This window comes from Xyrauchen texanus, chromosome 24, assembly GCF_025860055.1.
Source record: "Xyrauchen texanus isolate HMW12.3.18 chromosome 24, RBS_HiC_50CHRs, whole genome shotgun sequence".
In the NCBI taxonomy this organism is placed as follows: domain Eukaryota; kingdom Metazoa; phylum Chordata; class Actinopteri; order Cypriniformes; family Catostomidae; genus Xyrauchen; species Xyrauchen texanus.
Genome location: NC_068299.1, coordinates 14,769,633 through 14,787,593, shown reverse-complemented (window position 1 = coordinate 14,787,593; position 17,961 = coordinate 14,769,633). Strand labels below are relative to the sequence as shown.

Below are 17,961 nucleotides of genomic sequence, written 5' to 3'. Positions count from 1 at the left end.
TTTTGAAATTTTATAGATAAAGATATTGATAAAGGTAAATATATTTGGCTAAGGCAAGAGACTTTTCTCAAGAAAATTGCGGTCTAAGTCACTTTTTAATGCTCTACATATAAACTATTTTGCATACAAGCAAATTATAGTTTACATATATTCATCCCTTGAAATATGACCCTAAATCCAAACTATTCATCATATAACAGAAAATGCATAATTCCATAATGTATTCCCACTCCTATTCCATATGATTTAAGAAAAGTAATTTGATTTTTGAGATTTATGGCATCAATATACTGTAAGTGTAGACCGAGGTTAAAGCATTTTAGGATTCAGGGCATTTGGGTCATGGCAAATGTGTACAAGGAGCTAGACGGCCTCATTGAACTTTCAGCATGAGTACTAAATTACATTGCCCTTTCAACTTGGTAAGCTTTAGATTAATGTCAGGCATTATCAACCATAATATTCACTGTGTCACCTCTTAGGGAGGACTAGTTTAGCTGTCTCTGAGTAATACTATTTACAATCTGTGCTGAAATTGAGAGCAAAGGTCATCAGTATCAAAAGCATGCATATTTGCCTTGGACATTAAGATATCCATGTGAAGATGTTGCTTCAATTAAGCAATGTCAGAAAGCAATGCAACGGATTGATTAATTCAGATACTAGCAACTTCAGAGTGGTGCAGTGTTGGGTTGCATCAGAACCATTCTCAGATCTGTTTAGAGAATGTTCTGTGCAGACTGTTCCCTGCTATTAAGGGTTGTTTTCAAATGTGATGGTGTGGTATTTACTGAGGGAGGTGTTGAACATTTACTCTGGAAAATCTCCCAACGTAACACCTCAATAAAGCATCAAGCCAACATTGATTTTAGGACTGGGAAGTCTTCCCTGGTGGTCCATCGTAAGTCCTGTTGAATAAGAGTGGAAAACAGAAATTTCACTTGAGATCTCATTGAAATGGTTCTGCAAGAAATCATGTGTTAATGCATGCTTTGCATTTATATACCAACATAAAGTACTAGACAGCAGCTGCTGGTTATCCATGAACTGCTTTGGTTAAGGTTTAGGATTCACAATAATACATAGAATACAAAGTTAAATAAACTAAATAAAATCAGGAGACAAATGTTGTTATATTTTGCATCACGTAATCTTACCACTGAGTGAACATTTTCAAACAGGCACATTTCAAACAATAATGTCTTTTTCAAATCAATATTTTTGACATTATCGTATACTATTAGCTTTTTTGTGCATTTCTTTGCTGCATCCATTTACAGAACTCCAACATGCTGTTGTTTTAGCTGTAAAGCTGATAGAGTCTTGATCATGCTAACCACATTCAAGTTGATCCAGGCTGCAGCCAGTAAGCTGAGACTGGATGTGCCCCTGTGCCACGGCTGATGATTGTATGGCGGGGGGTGACTTTCTGACCTGTTCACATGGCTAATAAAACATTCATAGAGGGAGAGGAATTCCAGCGTATAGTTTTGATGTTTAGAATCCTGCAGTGACCCCATGGAGAGCGGCATTCTGTCTGCAGACAAAGGCTTGCTGTTTCCCTCCATATCATCATGGACTAGACCAACACTCCTAACTGCTCGTTGCTAAGCTAATCAAATATTTTTCTTCCACCACAGAATTAGTCTCAATAAATATTTTTTGCGTGATTTTTCCCCTTTCCCTCTGTAGAAATTCATCATGTTCTGCATTGTGCTACAGTTCACACAGGTGGTCAAGGGAAAAGTTGCCTCTTGTGTTAAAGTAGAGGGAAAGACTAAGCAAAGATTAAATTGTTCAAAGTTAAATCAAAGTTCAATTGCTCTTACAACTGCCTGGTTTGCCCCAATTGCCTAGTCTGTGCGTAAGAAAAATAGATTCCAAAATAGATCTTGTTGTTGTTTGGCTTTTAATGTTAAATGTTTCACTTCAATTAGCCTATGCGTCACCCATGTCTGCAAAGTCCAAAACACTTATGAAATATGAATTGCTCTCTCTGTGCATTATTCCTTTGAGACTGATATAAGATGGTTCTGACACTCATTTCTTAATGAAAGAGTCATTCTGAAGTGTGCTAAAGTTAAATCACTTTGCACAAGAGGCTGTTCAGCGAAATTGATAGAGGTTTGAAGTATTCCTGCAGAATTTGTCAATTCACTCCCATGACCCACAAGTACTTACAGTCCCTTTGCATCTCACAATTGACACTAGCTGCAAGTATCTGCCATATAAAGGCACAGTTCACCCAAACATTTTTATTATATTATCATTGATGTAACCTAGTGTTGTTGCAAGGTAATCAATTGATCGAACAATTCATTCAATTATTTATTCATTCTTTCATTCATTCATTGATCGATCGGCATAAATGGCATTTCCATATATTTCTTGTGATTTTGTGGCTTGATGGAGTATTCTTAAAGCCTCAATCATTGACTCCCCTTCCCATATGGGAATATCAGATGTATTTAAGTTCAACTTTCACCATTACCATTTGCAATTTACACAAATAACCCCACATTTCATACTCAATGGCATTCTAGAAATAGCACAGTTTAGTTTTTGATCAGTGTGCAACTGTGTGACTGAATTGTGGCCTTTGGCTCACCCCTGCTTTCACTTCTTCTAAGTCTAAATGATGGCTGGAATGCATCCAAGGCCTGTACATTTACTAACTTGCAAAAGCCATCATTAACACTCTTATTGGAAACAAAAGAACCTGCGATTTCCAGTTATGATCCCTGTGTCTAGAGAGGCCACAATAACTGCTTAGACCAGAGAGACCAATGTATTTGATTGTTATAATTCATGTAACATTAAGACCACTATAGTACAGGGTTTTCATCTTCAATCTCTGTTATACCCATCATTCCAGTTAAAAGCATTAAATGTGGTCTCCCTTACAATGCAGATTCCAGGATCACAGAATCATGTGCAATATTAATAGAAATGAACTGGCTTTGGTTTTTACGCAGACATAAATAATAAACAGCAGGGCTGGTAAAATGATTCAGAGTCTTGCATCTATCCCAAGATAATATATATTAATCAGATTAATCTGCTTCTCTGGCTCACTCTTCCTGATACAGACTGTATTTTACAAACTAAATGAATCTGAATACCCCAAGATAGCATTACCTTTTCTCCCCTGGCTCTGTAACCATGCTAGTCTACATATATTTATTGGCAAGTGTTTCAAAAGACCCCACAGAAATACATGCAGGTTAAGAAACATGCCGAATGACACTTGAGGTCAGGCTGCTGAATAGATTTGGATGCTCTGTACGCAGAGTATGTTGAGATGTCTGTTGTGGCATATCATGAATGTTTGGGATGGTTTTGAAATTAAGTATTGCAGCATGTGATTTGGTTGTGCCACTGTGTCTGTTTATGGATAGATGCACAAAATGTATTTATAGCTGCTATCATTGCATCTTCAAAGAGGAATTTGGGTGGGTGGATTTGGGATGGAGTTACGTTTGTTTGCATATATGGAGCAGGGAATTAGGAAAAGGCATGTTGTGAAGTATTTTGCATGGTGGTATCCAGGGCCATAACCACAATATATTTTGAGGGGGACAAGTCCCCTCCAATAATCAGATTGTACCCCTGGTTTAATTTTTTTAAATTTTTTAGCACACTCAGTAGTCTAATTCCGCTCGTCAATGTCATGTGAGATAGCCAATCAAATCGATGAAGGCAGGACTCAAGTTTAAGATGCTAAGGAGGAACCTCGTGGAGCACTGCGCATCAGAAACAGTTCTGGTTAAGAGTGTTTGCGTCATGTGAGATGAAAGTATCTAACTGAACATGCAATATTTGACCACTCTTTTATGATTTAAATGTTGCACCGACCGACATTCATTTCCAAAGGTGCAAACTATTAAACATTTGGTGAAATTCGCCATTTTTAATTGAATATATGTCATGTACAGTATGTGATTTGTATGTCATTCATAACTGTGAATGTGAAAACATTGACGGAGCATATCAGGCTTAAGAAAAAGAGCAAATGTGTGTATACTGTAAAGGAATTGAATGAATGTGGTAATCTGGCAGGCTTTTGAAGTAGAGTTTTAGATAATTCTCTAAAGAATATTATCTATAAAAACAAACACACACACAAAAAGAGCGTTCTCACCCAGATCAGAACTAGAATATGGTCAGCCATATGACTTGTGACTTCTATTGTGCTTTTAGGTTGTGGCAATTACAGTGTCATGTATTCTTAATGTAAATATTATTAATATTTATATAATATATATAAATATAATATTTTCTTAATGTCTTTAATTAATTCTGAATTTTGTACATCATCTCCGAAGTGTCTACTTTTAAAAGAGACCATTTTATTATGTCTTTTCAAGTTTGTGCTCAAAAAATTAGCCACCAGTTAAAGGAGTAGTTCACCTAAAAATGGAAAATGTACTTTTACTTACTCATTTACTCACCCTTATGTTGTTCAAAACCCATATGCTGAGTTTTTACTTGGAAAATAAAAACAGATATTTTAAGCAGGTTTATTCCATAGAATAACTGTTTATAGTGAGCAGGAGCTGTCAAGATTCAAAAAGGGAATATACTAAAGCACTGTTAAAGGTTCATTAAATACATCATTACAATCGTCCATGTGACTTGTGCACTATATTCCAAGATTTCTGGGGCCTTACAACATCTATGTGTTATATGGACTACTTTAATGGTATTTTTTACATTTACATTTATGCATTTGGCAGACGCTTTTATCCAAAGCGACTTACAGTGCAATTATTACAGGGACAATCCCCCCGGAACAACCTGGAGTTAAGTGCCTTGCTCAAGGGCACAATGGTGGTGGACATGGGGTTCAAACCAACAACCTTCTGATTAACAGCCCTGTGCTTTAGCCACTATGCCACCACCACACCATATGAATGAGTAATTTTTTATAATGATTTTTTTATCTGGGACTATTGCATCGTTGTGAGTTCTGAGGGCAATTTGGAACTTTGTTCATTATACTAAATACCTCTGAATAAAAAAAAGGAATGCATAGAAAAAGGACTAAGCATCAGCTTCATAACATCCAATGCATGTGATGTTTCATTCAACAAGTGCTATAAAGATACCCACCCCCAAAATATGAATGAATAAAATAAAAAGCGGTGTAGTAAATGTTTAGCACTAACCATTAATACAGATCTGGCTCAGCCTAAGATGGGAACTTGAGAAAAGATCTGTGCAAAGCGTAAGCATTTTTAATACTTGAAGGTCAGTTTTAAAGCTTTTTGCTTTTCTTGGAGCTTTTAAAACATGCATACGTGTCAGCAATGATTTATGCCATATTTTTATGCTCTGATTGGCTTGTAAAGTAAATCTCTTTTTGATTTGCAAGAAATACTGTAAAATGGATGAGCTTTCTCTAAAATAGTTTAAAAGGCAGTATCAAATAACTTTATGACTGAATGGTCCTCAGCAATCTGTTTGTGACTCACTCCCTGATGAACTCTTAAGTATAGGACTTAACAGGAATACAACGCTCAGACTATATAGACTCACCATGAAGGAAGGATGATGAAAGGGTTGGGGGAAAAATCTGATGTGAATAGGAAGGTAGAACAGGAGAATTATGACGTAATGTTTGGCAGCTGGGAGAGCACTTCTGGAAGCAGTCACTTCAAGAACTCATCAAGTCAGTCATACCAGAACATCCAATTCACTGTTTTGTTGGAATGCAGAATAAGGTAAGCAAAGAAACTATTTAAGTAATATCTTTAATGCAAGGAGGTTGCTAAGGAAGATAAATGTATACAATGCTTCTTTCCAGATGTTTTGTAATTTGAAGGAATGACATTACAATAACAAGCTGTTTTTTTATATTTACCAGTTAGTAACAGAGAACTTTTGCATACACATACATGCCAATGCCACATTCCATATGTTCTGATCTTCATATTCATGTACACTATCCATTTTATGGATTGTGTAAATGCTTAAAGTGGGTCATTTTCAACTCACAGCTTAATCATTAGATAGAATTTCTGCTCATCACAGCCGCAAAAGGACAGTGAGCGTTCAGACTGCATGTGGGCTCAGAGGTGACATGTGGCACTCGTGTGGCGCAACTCAAACTCAGCATGTGGCCATTTTCATGAAGACATTCGGCACAGACAAAGCCGTGCTTGTTCTTAGATAGGACTGTGCATGGAGAAAGGAGGGTTTGGTATTGAAGGATAACTAATTTTGATTGACAGAAAGTTAAAGATCAAAGCCAGACTGGTCCATGAGTCCTACTGATCACAGTAGTCAGGGGTGAAATCATGTTAGCCGTAAAGTGACAGCAGTGGGCTTTAGCAAACGATTCAGCATGAGGGAGTTTTATTACTTCTGGACCAGAACAATAGATGCACTGCATCTCTCCCTAAAGCCAAGTGATCTCATGCCTTAGTCTAGGGCGACAATCCAGAACTGGACAGGAGGGAATCTGCCATGTTTACAGGCCTCGACAAATTCAGATCAGTTAATTCTGTTCTATTAATCAAGACAGATAGGCAGACTGACTGATAGATGGATATATATATATATATATATATATATATATATATATATATATATATATATATATATATATATATAGATAAAGAAAGATACAGGTGGACTTAACTGCTCTGAGACAATAAAACTAGAGATGGGGGAATGTTTATACGACTAAAGTTATTAAGTTATAAAGACAAATTGAATGTCATATACACAAACCTACTCAAAAAGACCTAGCTAGCCATAGCTTGCCTTCACAGTCAAGGAAAATTATTTGGTTGCATGAAAATTTAATGCAAGAATGTCACTTCCAATCTCATTAATCCAGAGACGAATTATTTAACAAGTAATTATAGAAGACAATGTCTAGAACTTTTTCCTTTCAGAACAGAGATTTTCAGTCTAACAAACAGTGCTTTCAGCCATTTGAACTTTTAAGTTTTTTTATGCAAATATTCTGGAAGTGACTGAAGCCAGAAAAGGTTGCACTTTGACATTCTGTCCATTTGGTGAGATTGGCCCATTTATAGTGTGCTGGTACAAGTGCAACAGAATTTTGAGGACTCTTGAAGTGATTGATCACTCAAGGCACTGCAGGGATAATTGTATTTCACTTGAGTTGCCACATAGCCAACCCAAACAGGGAAAAAGAAAACAGAGAGAGTGGGCAATAACTTACTTTCTGCCTTGCAGAAATTCCTTGCAGATGCTGACAGTCATAGATGGCTGCTTCAAATGTATTTGTCCTGGTGCCAAAGGGACTGATTGTTCCTTAAAAGAAACCAAATCAAATGTGTTATGCAAATGAATGTCCTTAGATGCCTTTTAATTTCTGATATCAGCAAACATTTCCTTATTACTAAAATAACTTATTCCCTACATTATAAATGCAGAGCTTTTCTATCAATATAAAGTAAATAATTATAATTTAATAATAAAATGGTTTATGCCCACTGTGCTGCTGTCATTTTAGTATTTTTTTTATTTTTTTCACCATCTTTCTTTTATGTTTAAAATTTTCTTTGTGGGAAAAGTGACAGAAAGACACTTTATTTATCCCTTAAGGTAAGTTCAGAAATTATCTACAAGAATCAAATTATTCACTTAGCATGAAAATACATTTTCATGCAAATAAAACATGCTAATGTCATGATAAGCCTATTATATGTATTAAATTATGTGTGGTATTTTGTTTAGCTAGAAAACTATTTTTTTGACTGGTTTGACTGCACACTGTATAATACAATTTCTTCATCTCTCATTTTTTAACTTGCAGGGAAAAAACAGCCTCAGGAAATCAAAGACCCATCTGCCATTTATGAAGCAAACCACATAAACCGTTTAAGGATTGGCAATTCAGTTTTGCAGTATTGTTTGTTTTTGCTGCCCATATCAAATAACAAATCTATTGAGTTATGTGTGGTTGCCCACAGTTGATTTTGTATGAAAGCAATTAAAAATATAATATATTACGGTTATCCATGGCATGCGAGTTCCAAAATTAAATCAAGTGAAGTCAAATCAGGTGAACAGAGCACAAACATATTGTCACATTTTTTGAAGAAGGACCCAAGATGCAGGTTGGCAATGAAGATGTTTTAATTGAAAAATCACAAGCAAATACAAACAATATCTCTCACGAGGAAGAAAATAAACAGCAAAACAAACTGACAGGGGAAAACTAGAAACAGACAGGAACAACTTGAGTGGACTGGAGACGATATGGCAGGGAAGACGAGATAAAGGAGAGAATATATAGGGGAAAGGAAGATTGGATACAGGCGCTTCCAATAATCATGGGCACTGTAAATTAGCGCTGCCATGGAACCTGTGCAGAGCAGCACCTGTGAGAAACACAGGTGATAGGGAAACATAGCACATGGGACATCCTGAGAGATGGGTGGAGGAAACTGTCACAATCCTGCCAAAACAGGAATAAAATAAGACCAAAGAGGCAGGATCATGACAGTACAGGATAGCACCGCGAGATGGACCAGGGTGGTGCCAATGGGATGGTCCTGGATAGTGCTGGTGTGATGGACCAGGGAGGAGGCTGCGGGTCAGACCAGTGCGACTTCAGCAAGATGGACCATGGTATAGCAGCTTGGCAGGGTTTGGCAGCTGGTCTAGGCTTGGCTGCTGGACTAGTTGGGATGATTTGACTTGACCAGTTGGCTTTAATAGATGTAGTGGCTTGGCTTGACATGGTGACTTGAATGAACAGGATGACTTGACTTGACATTGCAACTTGGCTATGTGTGTCGGTTTGACTTGGAGTGATGGCTTGGCTTGATTTGAGAGCTTGACTAGGCGGAACAACTTGACTAAGTGAGATGACTTGATGTGGCATGGTAGTGACAACTTGACTTGAAGTGACAAAATGACATTGCATCTTGTCTAGGCATGCAGGTTTGACTTGCCGTGATGGCTTGGCTTGCCTTGACAGCTTGACTTGGTGTGACAGCTTGACTAGGCAGGACCGCTTGATTAGGTGAGATGACTTGACTTGATGGCACAACTTGACGTGTCAGTTTGGCTTGGTTTGACAGCTTGACTTGGCTTAATGGCTTGACTTGGCTTGGAGGCTTGGCTGGGTAAAGCAGCTTGAATTGTTGTGGTGACTAGACTTGATATAACAACTTAACTAGGTGTGTCAGTTTGACTAGGCATGATCGCTCCAGGAGATAGCTTAAGGGAATGAACGGGATCAGGTGTATCTCTAGGACAGGAGTGAGGACAGATGGCTCCAGGACGGGAGCGAGGACAAACAGATCCAGGATAGGAGCTGCACTGGCAGCGTCAGGGGAATGACCTCTGTGGACGTGGCCATAGGCACTGGCGGCAGAAGGGGAACGGCCTCCATGGCCACTGCCGGCAGCAGGGGAACAGCCTCCGTGGCCGCTGACAGTGGCAGGGGAATGGCATCCGTGGCCGGGAGCACTGGCAGTGGCTGGGGAACGGCCTCAGTAGCCGGGAACGCTGGTAGTCGGCAGCGGTAACAATGGACATGTCCACACCCTGGTGGTCAGTAGCTGGCTCGGCGGGCCTCTCTAGAGACACTGGCAGTGATGGATTTTGTTATTTGGTGTTCCTCCCCCCCAGCAGACTTTCCATCTCTGCCAACTGGCAGGGGTGGTCCACTAAATCCCAAAAGGGCAAATGAAAAATCGACCTCATCTCCTCTGGATGGATAGTCTTGTCCAGACCTGTCACAAAAATGAGCTTGACGATGGTCTCATCAACATCCCGCTCAGAGACCGCTCTGGCCAACTCCTCAGCAAAAATGTCAATAGGGCGACCGTGCTGAAAGCAGGCCAGGAGGTCAGGCAACTGGGAGAGGCTCTGAGAGACCGATTCCAGAAGGGCTGGAGCTGGGTTTAACAAAACCTGGACTGGGTCCACAGTTGGCCATATCGTAATAAAAAAATTTTGAAGAAGGACCCAAGATGCAGAATGGCAACGAAGGGTTTTAATTGAAAAATCACAAGCAAATACAAACAAAATCTCTCACAAGGAAGAAAATAAACAGCAAGACAAAAATAGTACTGAAAACGAACCGACAGGGGAAAACTGGAAACAGACAGGAACAACTGGAGACAAAATACCACAATATGGCAGGGAAGATGAGACAAAGGAGAGAATATACAGGGGAAAGGAAGACTGGATACAATAATCACGGCTGATTGCGCAGCTGAGCAACACCTGTGAGAAACATAAGAGAGAGAGAGAAACACAGCTCATGGGACAGCCTGAGAGATGGGCGGAGGAAACTGTCACAATCCTGCCAAAACAGGAATAAAACTAGAGCGAAGAGACAGGATCATGGCACTTATACACTCATGAGGACAGCTTGTCAGTACTACTTATTGTGTATTGCTGTTATATAATATAAATACATAAACAATAAACAATTATCTATATAAATAAAGGAAAAATGTGGTTGAAAGTGCAGTCCTTGAGCAGAATAACTTCTCTAAATTTCCTTTAGAAATAGCTGCTTATTGAACATGTATGTCAATAACTTAAAAACTCTACTGAAATCAAATCCATTAGAATTTGTATGAATGAAATGGTGAGATTTTGAGCAAATTACATCCCTCATTCACAGAATCCTTCATTTTTACCCTTCAAGCCAATGAAAGGTTTGTTTCTTTTGCAGCAAGCCCCATATAAAGCTCATGAATGGGAGGGAAGGGAGTAGGCAAGCAAAAATAATAGCATGGTTTACAAGACCACAGGACTAACGCTGTTTCATAATAAGGGACAAACATATTAAAGAATTTACCCCACAGAGGCCCACTAAACAAGACCTTATGCTTATTAGCATCACTCCTTTAGCTTTTTAATTAAAAGAATCATTGTCAGTATCCAGAACCAGCAGGATCCAAAACAGAAAAACTCTCTCCCATATGCCTTTGAGTTCCAATTGATCATTCATATTCAAGAATCAAAGGTCTTCTGTGAACCAGAGTAAATTTGAATTCTTTCACCCTTGTTCGGTTTTTTATTCACTTTTAAAAGTCGTGTAGGATTCCGTAGCTTAATGGCTTCACCTTCCCACAGTCTGACAATGAAAAGAGGGGTTGAAACACAGAAGAGCAGCGGTATCTCCTCTCGTACTCGATCTATCCTGCGATTCACTAAGTAACAGTGACCTAGTGGGCAGGAACGTCAGATTTTTAATGCACATTTAAGACACATTCAAGTGTGAAGTAAAAAGGGGGTCTCCAGTAGGGGCCACAGGAGGTGTTTAATGGCACGCAATGACCCAAACGGCCGAGCTTGTTATGGTCTCTCCACTGGAGCCCCGGGCTTTCACAGAACCAGCATTGTTGGCATGGCACTGCGGACACTCCACACAAAACACAGAGGTGACAGGGCCGCTCCCCCAGTGTGCTTCATGTACTGAATGAAATCACTATAATGAAATCAAATAAAAGCACTCACAAATATTCAAAATCGTTTGAAGTCTTTTGCATTTGTTGCCTTCCTAAAAGAACAATATTATTTCCAGTGTGCACTAGTTCTTTGCAATGGTCATCCCTCAAGAGAAAGAAAGAAAGAAAGAAAGAAAGAAAGAAAGAAAGAAAGAAAGAAAGAAAGAAAGAAAGAAAGAAAGAAAGAAAGAAAGAAATTATTGGGAATAGGGTCAGAAAGCTTCTTGAGGGCATGTTTGTGAAAAGAAATGAAAAGCTATAGACAATAATTCAGCACAATGGAATTTCAATATATTTTCAAAAGATTTTGAATGAGAATGTTTGCTTATTTGTCCTCTGGTTGGCCTCCTGCTGGTTCGGGTGTAATGTAGCAGCAGCTCCCGTTGGCTGATAGGCGGATACGTCAGCAACTTACTCAGCTTATGCCTGTGCCGTGGATTGTGGCGGTCAGAAGAAATAAGTGATGTATAACACATTATGCACGAGACTGGTAGAACGCGAGAAGCACTATAACCACTTGTGCTCTGTGCTTCGTTAAAAAGGCGGGTGGAAAACAGCTTTTATTAACCAGACCTTCAGTGTGTTTTCATTTCTGTCAGCGGTTTTTAGAATTTCCACTGTATTCAAGTCTCATCTGGAAACTCATTTAATTCTCGGTTTTCAACATGACTTTTAAATGTGCGTTTTTGATGCACCTGTTCCTGTTTTGGGTTGGTTCAGAAACTGGCGCATCTAACGCTGTTTGGAGAAGTGGGCGCGACAGCGACCTACTGGACGTCCCGACGGACTCACTCACTGCCACAGACGCGCTCACGCAACACATGTTTAAACTGTACGAGAAGTACAACGTTGAACTTAATCGACCCAAAGACGGAAATACTGTAAGAGGCTTTAAAGCAAACCCTGGTAAGTAGTTATAATGTACAGATGACATTCTGAATGCACTATATGCGTTATAAAGCATATTTAGCTATCTTTATTCAAACATATTATACTATTACACTATAATTTTAGATTTAGCTTTCTGTGAGTTGCTTGAGATTACAAAAATATCTTTAAAAAAAAATGTAAGCCTGTATAAAAGTTTTAAGCATTTGTGTGTTGAAACTGGGAACTTACTGTACCTGGGAATTTTATTGTATGTGGATGTAGCTGTGATCTTGGAAGACATGTGATCTTGTGTCTACACTGAAATTTAAACTAAACTGTAGTTTCCATACAAATTATGGGCTGCACAATTTCAGTTAAAACAAAAATGATGGTCCATAAAAGCTGAGATATTAATCAGAACACAATAATTTTGCATTTCCAAGATAGCAGGCTTATAAATATGCTATTGTGGAAAGAAAGAAAGAAAGAAAGAAAGAAAGAAAGAAAGAAAGAAAGAAAGAAAGAAAGGGGGGCATGTTTGTGAAAATAAATTAAAAGCTATAGACAATGTTAGCATGTTATCAATTAAAATCACAGTATTATTGATAATGTTATAATAAAATAGTCGAAAGTATTATTATAATTTTGAATGCAGTGTGCTAGAGCATTTAATCAGTCACTATTAAAAGACTTGCATTGTTGAAGGTTCTTTAAAACTCTTAGGGGAACCTAAATAAACATTTCCATGTCTGGTCTAGGAGTAACATGTCTCCTCACTTCCTTAAGTCTTCTCTAAAGCTGTACACATGAAACAAAAAGCCTGTTGTTTGAGCCCATTTTCATAATTAAAATGTATCTCAGCTTCTCAATCTCTCATTCAATCTCTTGAATCTCTGCAGAGAATGTGGAGCACAGGATTTTGTACCAGCTGAATCTGACGTCCCTTCAGGAGTCTGAGGTGATCCTCACCTCCACGTTTCATTTCTTCTTTGACAAACGGCCACACCAGAGATCCTGGTTCTGCAAGCGCTTCAAGAACCCCTCTTGTCGCATCCAGAACTTCCACCAGCTTCCGTCTTTTTGTCTTCTTTTCCGGTCTCCCTCCACAGGATCACTTCTTGGAAACATCACTGTCGTTTCTCATAGACGTGGCACCTGGCAGACCAAGGATGTGTCTGTCATTATAAAGGAGGCCCGAGATAAGAATCACCTTTTGATCACAGTGGAGTTTGACTATGGCGAGAAGTATCAAAGTTATCAGGACCAGCTCTCACCACTTAGCCTTCCGTACTTGCTGATGTATGCTTATGACATGGCCATATCAGAGCCCAACAGCGTGGCTATGAGCCTACAGAGATATGACCCTTTCCTTGCAGACCAGCACCCAACTCGATCTCCAGAACATTCACCTGACACACGCGTGAAGCGGGAACTGGACTTGAACTTCCCTGATCCCAATGAGAACAATGAGCTCCCGGAGGTTGAGTACAACAGCTTCAAACAACACGATATGTGGGAAAGCGCTTATTTTGCGCTCAAGCCAAAGCCCTTCAAAAAAGAGCGTCGGAGGAAAGGCCAGGAGCACATTGATGTATTCAGCAAATCTCAGGTTCTCAGGTTTGATGAAAAAACCATGAAGAAGGCTCGGAGGAGACAGTGGAAAGAGCCTCGCAGCTGTTCCAGGAGATATCTGAAGGTGGACTTTGCAGATATCGGGTGGAACGAATGGATCTTGTCCCCCAAGTCTTTTGATGCCTACTACTGCGCAGGAACATGTGAATTCCCCATACCAAAGGTCAGAGAATCGGACTGAGAATCAGCATATATGTGAATAGACATGTTGGAATATATAAACAGTTTCAGCTTCCGTTCAGCTTCTTTAGCCAGAGATTTGAAACAAAGAATCCATTTAGAAAAGGTGCACAACTAAAGCACACCAACTTTGTGTGTAATTATAGTCAAGTAATCGTATGCCTAATAGGGGTTTTAAGGGCAGTTTGGAAACATTTTCTTTCTTTCCTGCTTTTAAAATGAGCCAGTTTAAAAGTTATTCTGTTCTGAATTATTAAAGGGTGTTGTAAGACGTAATTTCCTCTGCTCCATTTAACAAAGTGAAAAAAGTTGCATATCTAAACACTTACCATAGCTAATTTTGTTCTCATTCTTCACTTTTCAGGTGGTCCGTCCCTCCAACCATGCAACCATACAGAGCATAGTCAAGGCAGTTGGTATAATTCCAGGGATCCCAGAGCCCTGCTGTGTCCCCGAGAAGATGAAACCTCTTAGTGTACTATTTTTGGATGAGAGCAAAAACATTGTATTGAAAATCTACCCAAACATGTCTGTGGAGACATGTGCTTGTAGATAGACTGGTTGAACAGGGAAAAAGAGACTAATTGACATCATTGTGATTTTGACACCAGAATTTACCATGAAGAGGAATATTTTCTGTAGTTTGCACTTGAGGCTAAATGTTTTAAGGACTGCATCTCGTGTTTTTAGACTGCTTAAATATGCAGAGGGATCTGTTTTAAACCTTTTTCATTGTATTAAATGAGTAACAGGAGCACTTACGCTTACTTGGTAATAAAATGTCAGCTTTGCTGTCATTCACATGCATAAATAGCTGTTTGAATCTCATCATTGTAGATTAATGGATGTACAACAGGTTTTATAGCATACTGAAGATAACTGAAACCTATAACTTTGGCCAAACTATTCAATTACAATGTAAAGTAATTTAGAACAAAGAATTGTAACTATTCTTATGAATGTTGGGTGTAGTCACAGTTTAAGGTGGCCCTACAATGTCTTGGTGTGTATTTTTTAAAATCCAAGTACAATCGATGTGTAGCTTGATATTTGGGTCTAAACAATGTCCATAACAAAAAAAGATGCAGTGCAAATGAAAAATGTAAACTTGTTTATCTTTTTCATCAGGCATTTGCAAAATCTATTATCATGACTGCAAAGCAGTCTGGTAGTTCAATAAAAAAAAATATCCAAGCTTAGTTTTGAAACAAAACTAACTTTGAACAAAAAATAAGAAGCAAAATATGTCTGTACATTCCCAAATGGAGGATCAGCTAATAGTCGCGGTTGGTTAGTGCGTTTGTTACATACTTTAACAGACATTTCACATGGTTTCTTTGATCTCTCAGTGAGTGACAGTGAATAGACTATCTCTTTTTTGTATTCTGACACATTTCAACATGACCATGTTGGATTGGTGCCATAAGCAAGGAGCAGTTGGGCCAAGTGTGTCAGTTTGTATTAAACTGGTTGACTATATTATATTTTAGAGAATGTATTTTTGTAAATGTGTTTTTAAATTATGAAAACTTGCCTTGTAAGTAGAATAAAATATATAATACACCACCAGTGTGTGTTTTCTGTGACACAAATATATATTGTTTTGAGTTGTCTAGCATTGATTTTATGTTTTGTATATTCCTTACCAAATGGGAATCTCTGGCAAAGTGAAGAGATGACATCAGAAACCTGCCTTGTACATTATTTCTTCACCTGCACATCAAAGACAGCTTTAACTCCCAGTTCCCACCCACTTCAAGAGCATCAAAGTGCTGGAAGTTAACCTCTTACTTCAACAGATGATGTCACCCAGTTCAAAATTAATTTGACTTAAACCATTTTAATCCCACTAGCCCATGAATAAAAATGGGAAGTGCTGTGTCCTCAAAAATCAGAACCCAATTATTGTCACCGTGTCGTTCCTTTGGATAACGATGTGTGCTGAATGGTTTCTCTGTGCAGTGTGTTAAAAAAGACGACCCTTGAAGATGTCAACATGTTTGGGGCAGGCACAATGCTGAGGTGGTGTAGGCTAAAGAGAATGCAATTTGAATGAGCATGTGTCTGATGCTTTTACTGTGGACCACTGAAATATTAAAATTTGAATTGTCTTTCCAAACCCATATGACATACTTTCTTCCATGAAACACAAATGGATCTCAGTCTCAGATCTCAATCTCAGTCATCTTTCATTTTCATAAGGAAAAAGGATGCAATTACAGCTGGTGATGGTACAGACCTTATAGAAATGATGAGGTTTTTGGGTGAACTATAACTCACAAACGTCTATTCACAACATGTATTATTTTGTATTCATAGAGCTTCCAGATTTTGGGTAAACTATCTTGTAATTACATTTGACTCATTTACCAGCATAAAATTCAGTGGCAACTGATGAGATGATGAATATATGGCCTCCAGTGTAATCAAAAGCTGTTTTCATCTTCTGTCTATGACCAAGTGCCCAGTTTTGACAGTGTCAGCATGTATGAGGTTTGTTGACTTGGATATAATTTTGTCTCCTGCAGAGACCATAAAATAGCAGAAGAATCAGAATTCCAGTGTCTATCTGTAATGCCAACATAAAGCTGCCCAGAAAAACTGAGGGTAACTATCAGATGAATCCCCTTCTGGCAATGCATCGTTCCCCTGAGGAGTTCTTTAATATTTAAATCAGATTGGACACATGAAGGTTCACCAAAATATAAATACGCAATAGTTTCTAAGAACCAAAGTCAATATTTAGTTTTCCAAATGAGGCCTGATCAATTAATGGCAGTGATGAAAGTTTCTCTTGAGAATGAACAGAAGATTTTCTATGTGTGCATGAAATGACTCCTCAACCGATTAACATCAGAAGCAGACTGCTGACCTTCTAATAGGGCCAATATTATGCCAGTGAATACACATCTTTTCATTCAATCTAATGTCTTTAGAAGTTCAATATTTGCTTTTTTGAATAAGTAGAATGTTTAATTTTCTAGCTAAATACCGACGGATATCTTTCTGAACTTTCCTGTGAACTTTCTAAGAGTGTTGAGTTTATTACCTGCTACCTCATGTCTATAATTAAAGGGAGAATTCCTGGTGGTTTTCACATAAAAGCTTACTTTTTGGAATTGTGCAAAAAATGTCAAATATCTTTCTGAACACAATGCTTTCAGTACATGACCAAACATCATGATGCCATCAAGGTCTTAACAATTGTAAGAGAGTGCACTCTGCTGGTCTCTGAATATTTGTGTTTGGGTGTGAGCTAATGTTTTTCTTTTCACACACCATTCTGTTTTTTTAAATAAAAATTGTGAAATAAAATAAATGAAGGAAATGTGTTTACTCAGGGCATTCATTACTTATATTTTTATACAATTAATTTCATTAGAATTTTTTTAAAATACTTTTAAAATTCTATACTTAGAAGCACATGTTACTTAACCTGTCCTCAGCAAGAAGTCACAATGTTAAACTGTCAAACAAAGTGTTTAAAAATGAAGCAAATTCATAAATATAAATACTAAATGAAAGGTAGGGATCTGTAAGATATCAAACAATGCATAAAGAAAACTTAAAAACTTACATAAAAAAAATGCCTAAGTTGTGTCCTCACTTTGCATCAACTTCATCAGATGTTTTTATAATCCTTAATAAATCAGACAATGTCATCTATAACTCTGAGGACTCATGGTGGATGCAATAGTAGGACATGTGGTCTGGTAAGTTTCCTATTTTTTACATTTTAAACAAACATTGTTCAAGTCACTGTGGTCACTGTTTCGTCATACTATTGTGACAATGTCTGTTAAGTATTGCAAAATAATTTTGTCAT

The 17,961-nt window shown here is 38.2% G+C and overlaps 1 protein-coding gene across 1 annotated transcript; it reads left to right on the top strand.

The window, feature by feature from the left end:
* Positions 1 to 11,870: 11,870 nt before the first annotated feature.
* Positions 11,871 to 15,701, top strand: LOC127617907 (growth/differentiation factor 10-like). Its single transcript, XM_052090073.1, has 3 exons — positions 11,871 to 12,359; positions 13,223 to 14,118; positions 14,500 to 15,701. The coding sequence occupies exons 1-3, from the start codon at positions 12,119 to 12,121 to the stop codon at positions 14,689 to 14,691; spliced, it is 1,329 nt and encodes a 442-aa protein (XP_051946033.1). The 5' UTR covers positions 11,871 to 12,118; the 3' UTR covers positions 14,692 to 15,701.
* The last annotated feature ends 2,260 nt before the right edge of the window (positions 15,702 to 17,961 follow it).

What these genes read in the sequence shown, in the direction of transcription:
- LOC127617907 (XM_052090073.1), top strand. Translation starts at nt 12,119, where the DNA reads ATGACTTTTAAATGTGCGTTTTTGATGCACCTGTTCCTGTTTTGGGTT. An exon ending in AGGCTTTAAAGCAAACCCTG is followed by an intron (nt 12,360 to 13,222) that starts GTAAGTAGTTAT and finishes GAATCTCTGCAG; the next exon opens with AGAATGTGGAGCACAGGATT. An exon ending in GTGAATTCCCCATACCAAAG is followed by an intron (nt 14,119 to 14,499) that starts GTCAGAGAATCG and finishes TTCACTTTTCAG; the next exon opens with GTGGTCCGTCCCTCCAACCA.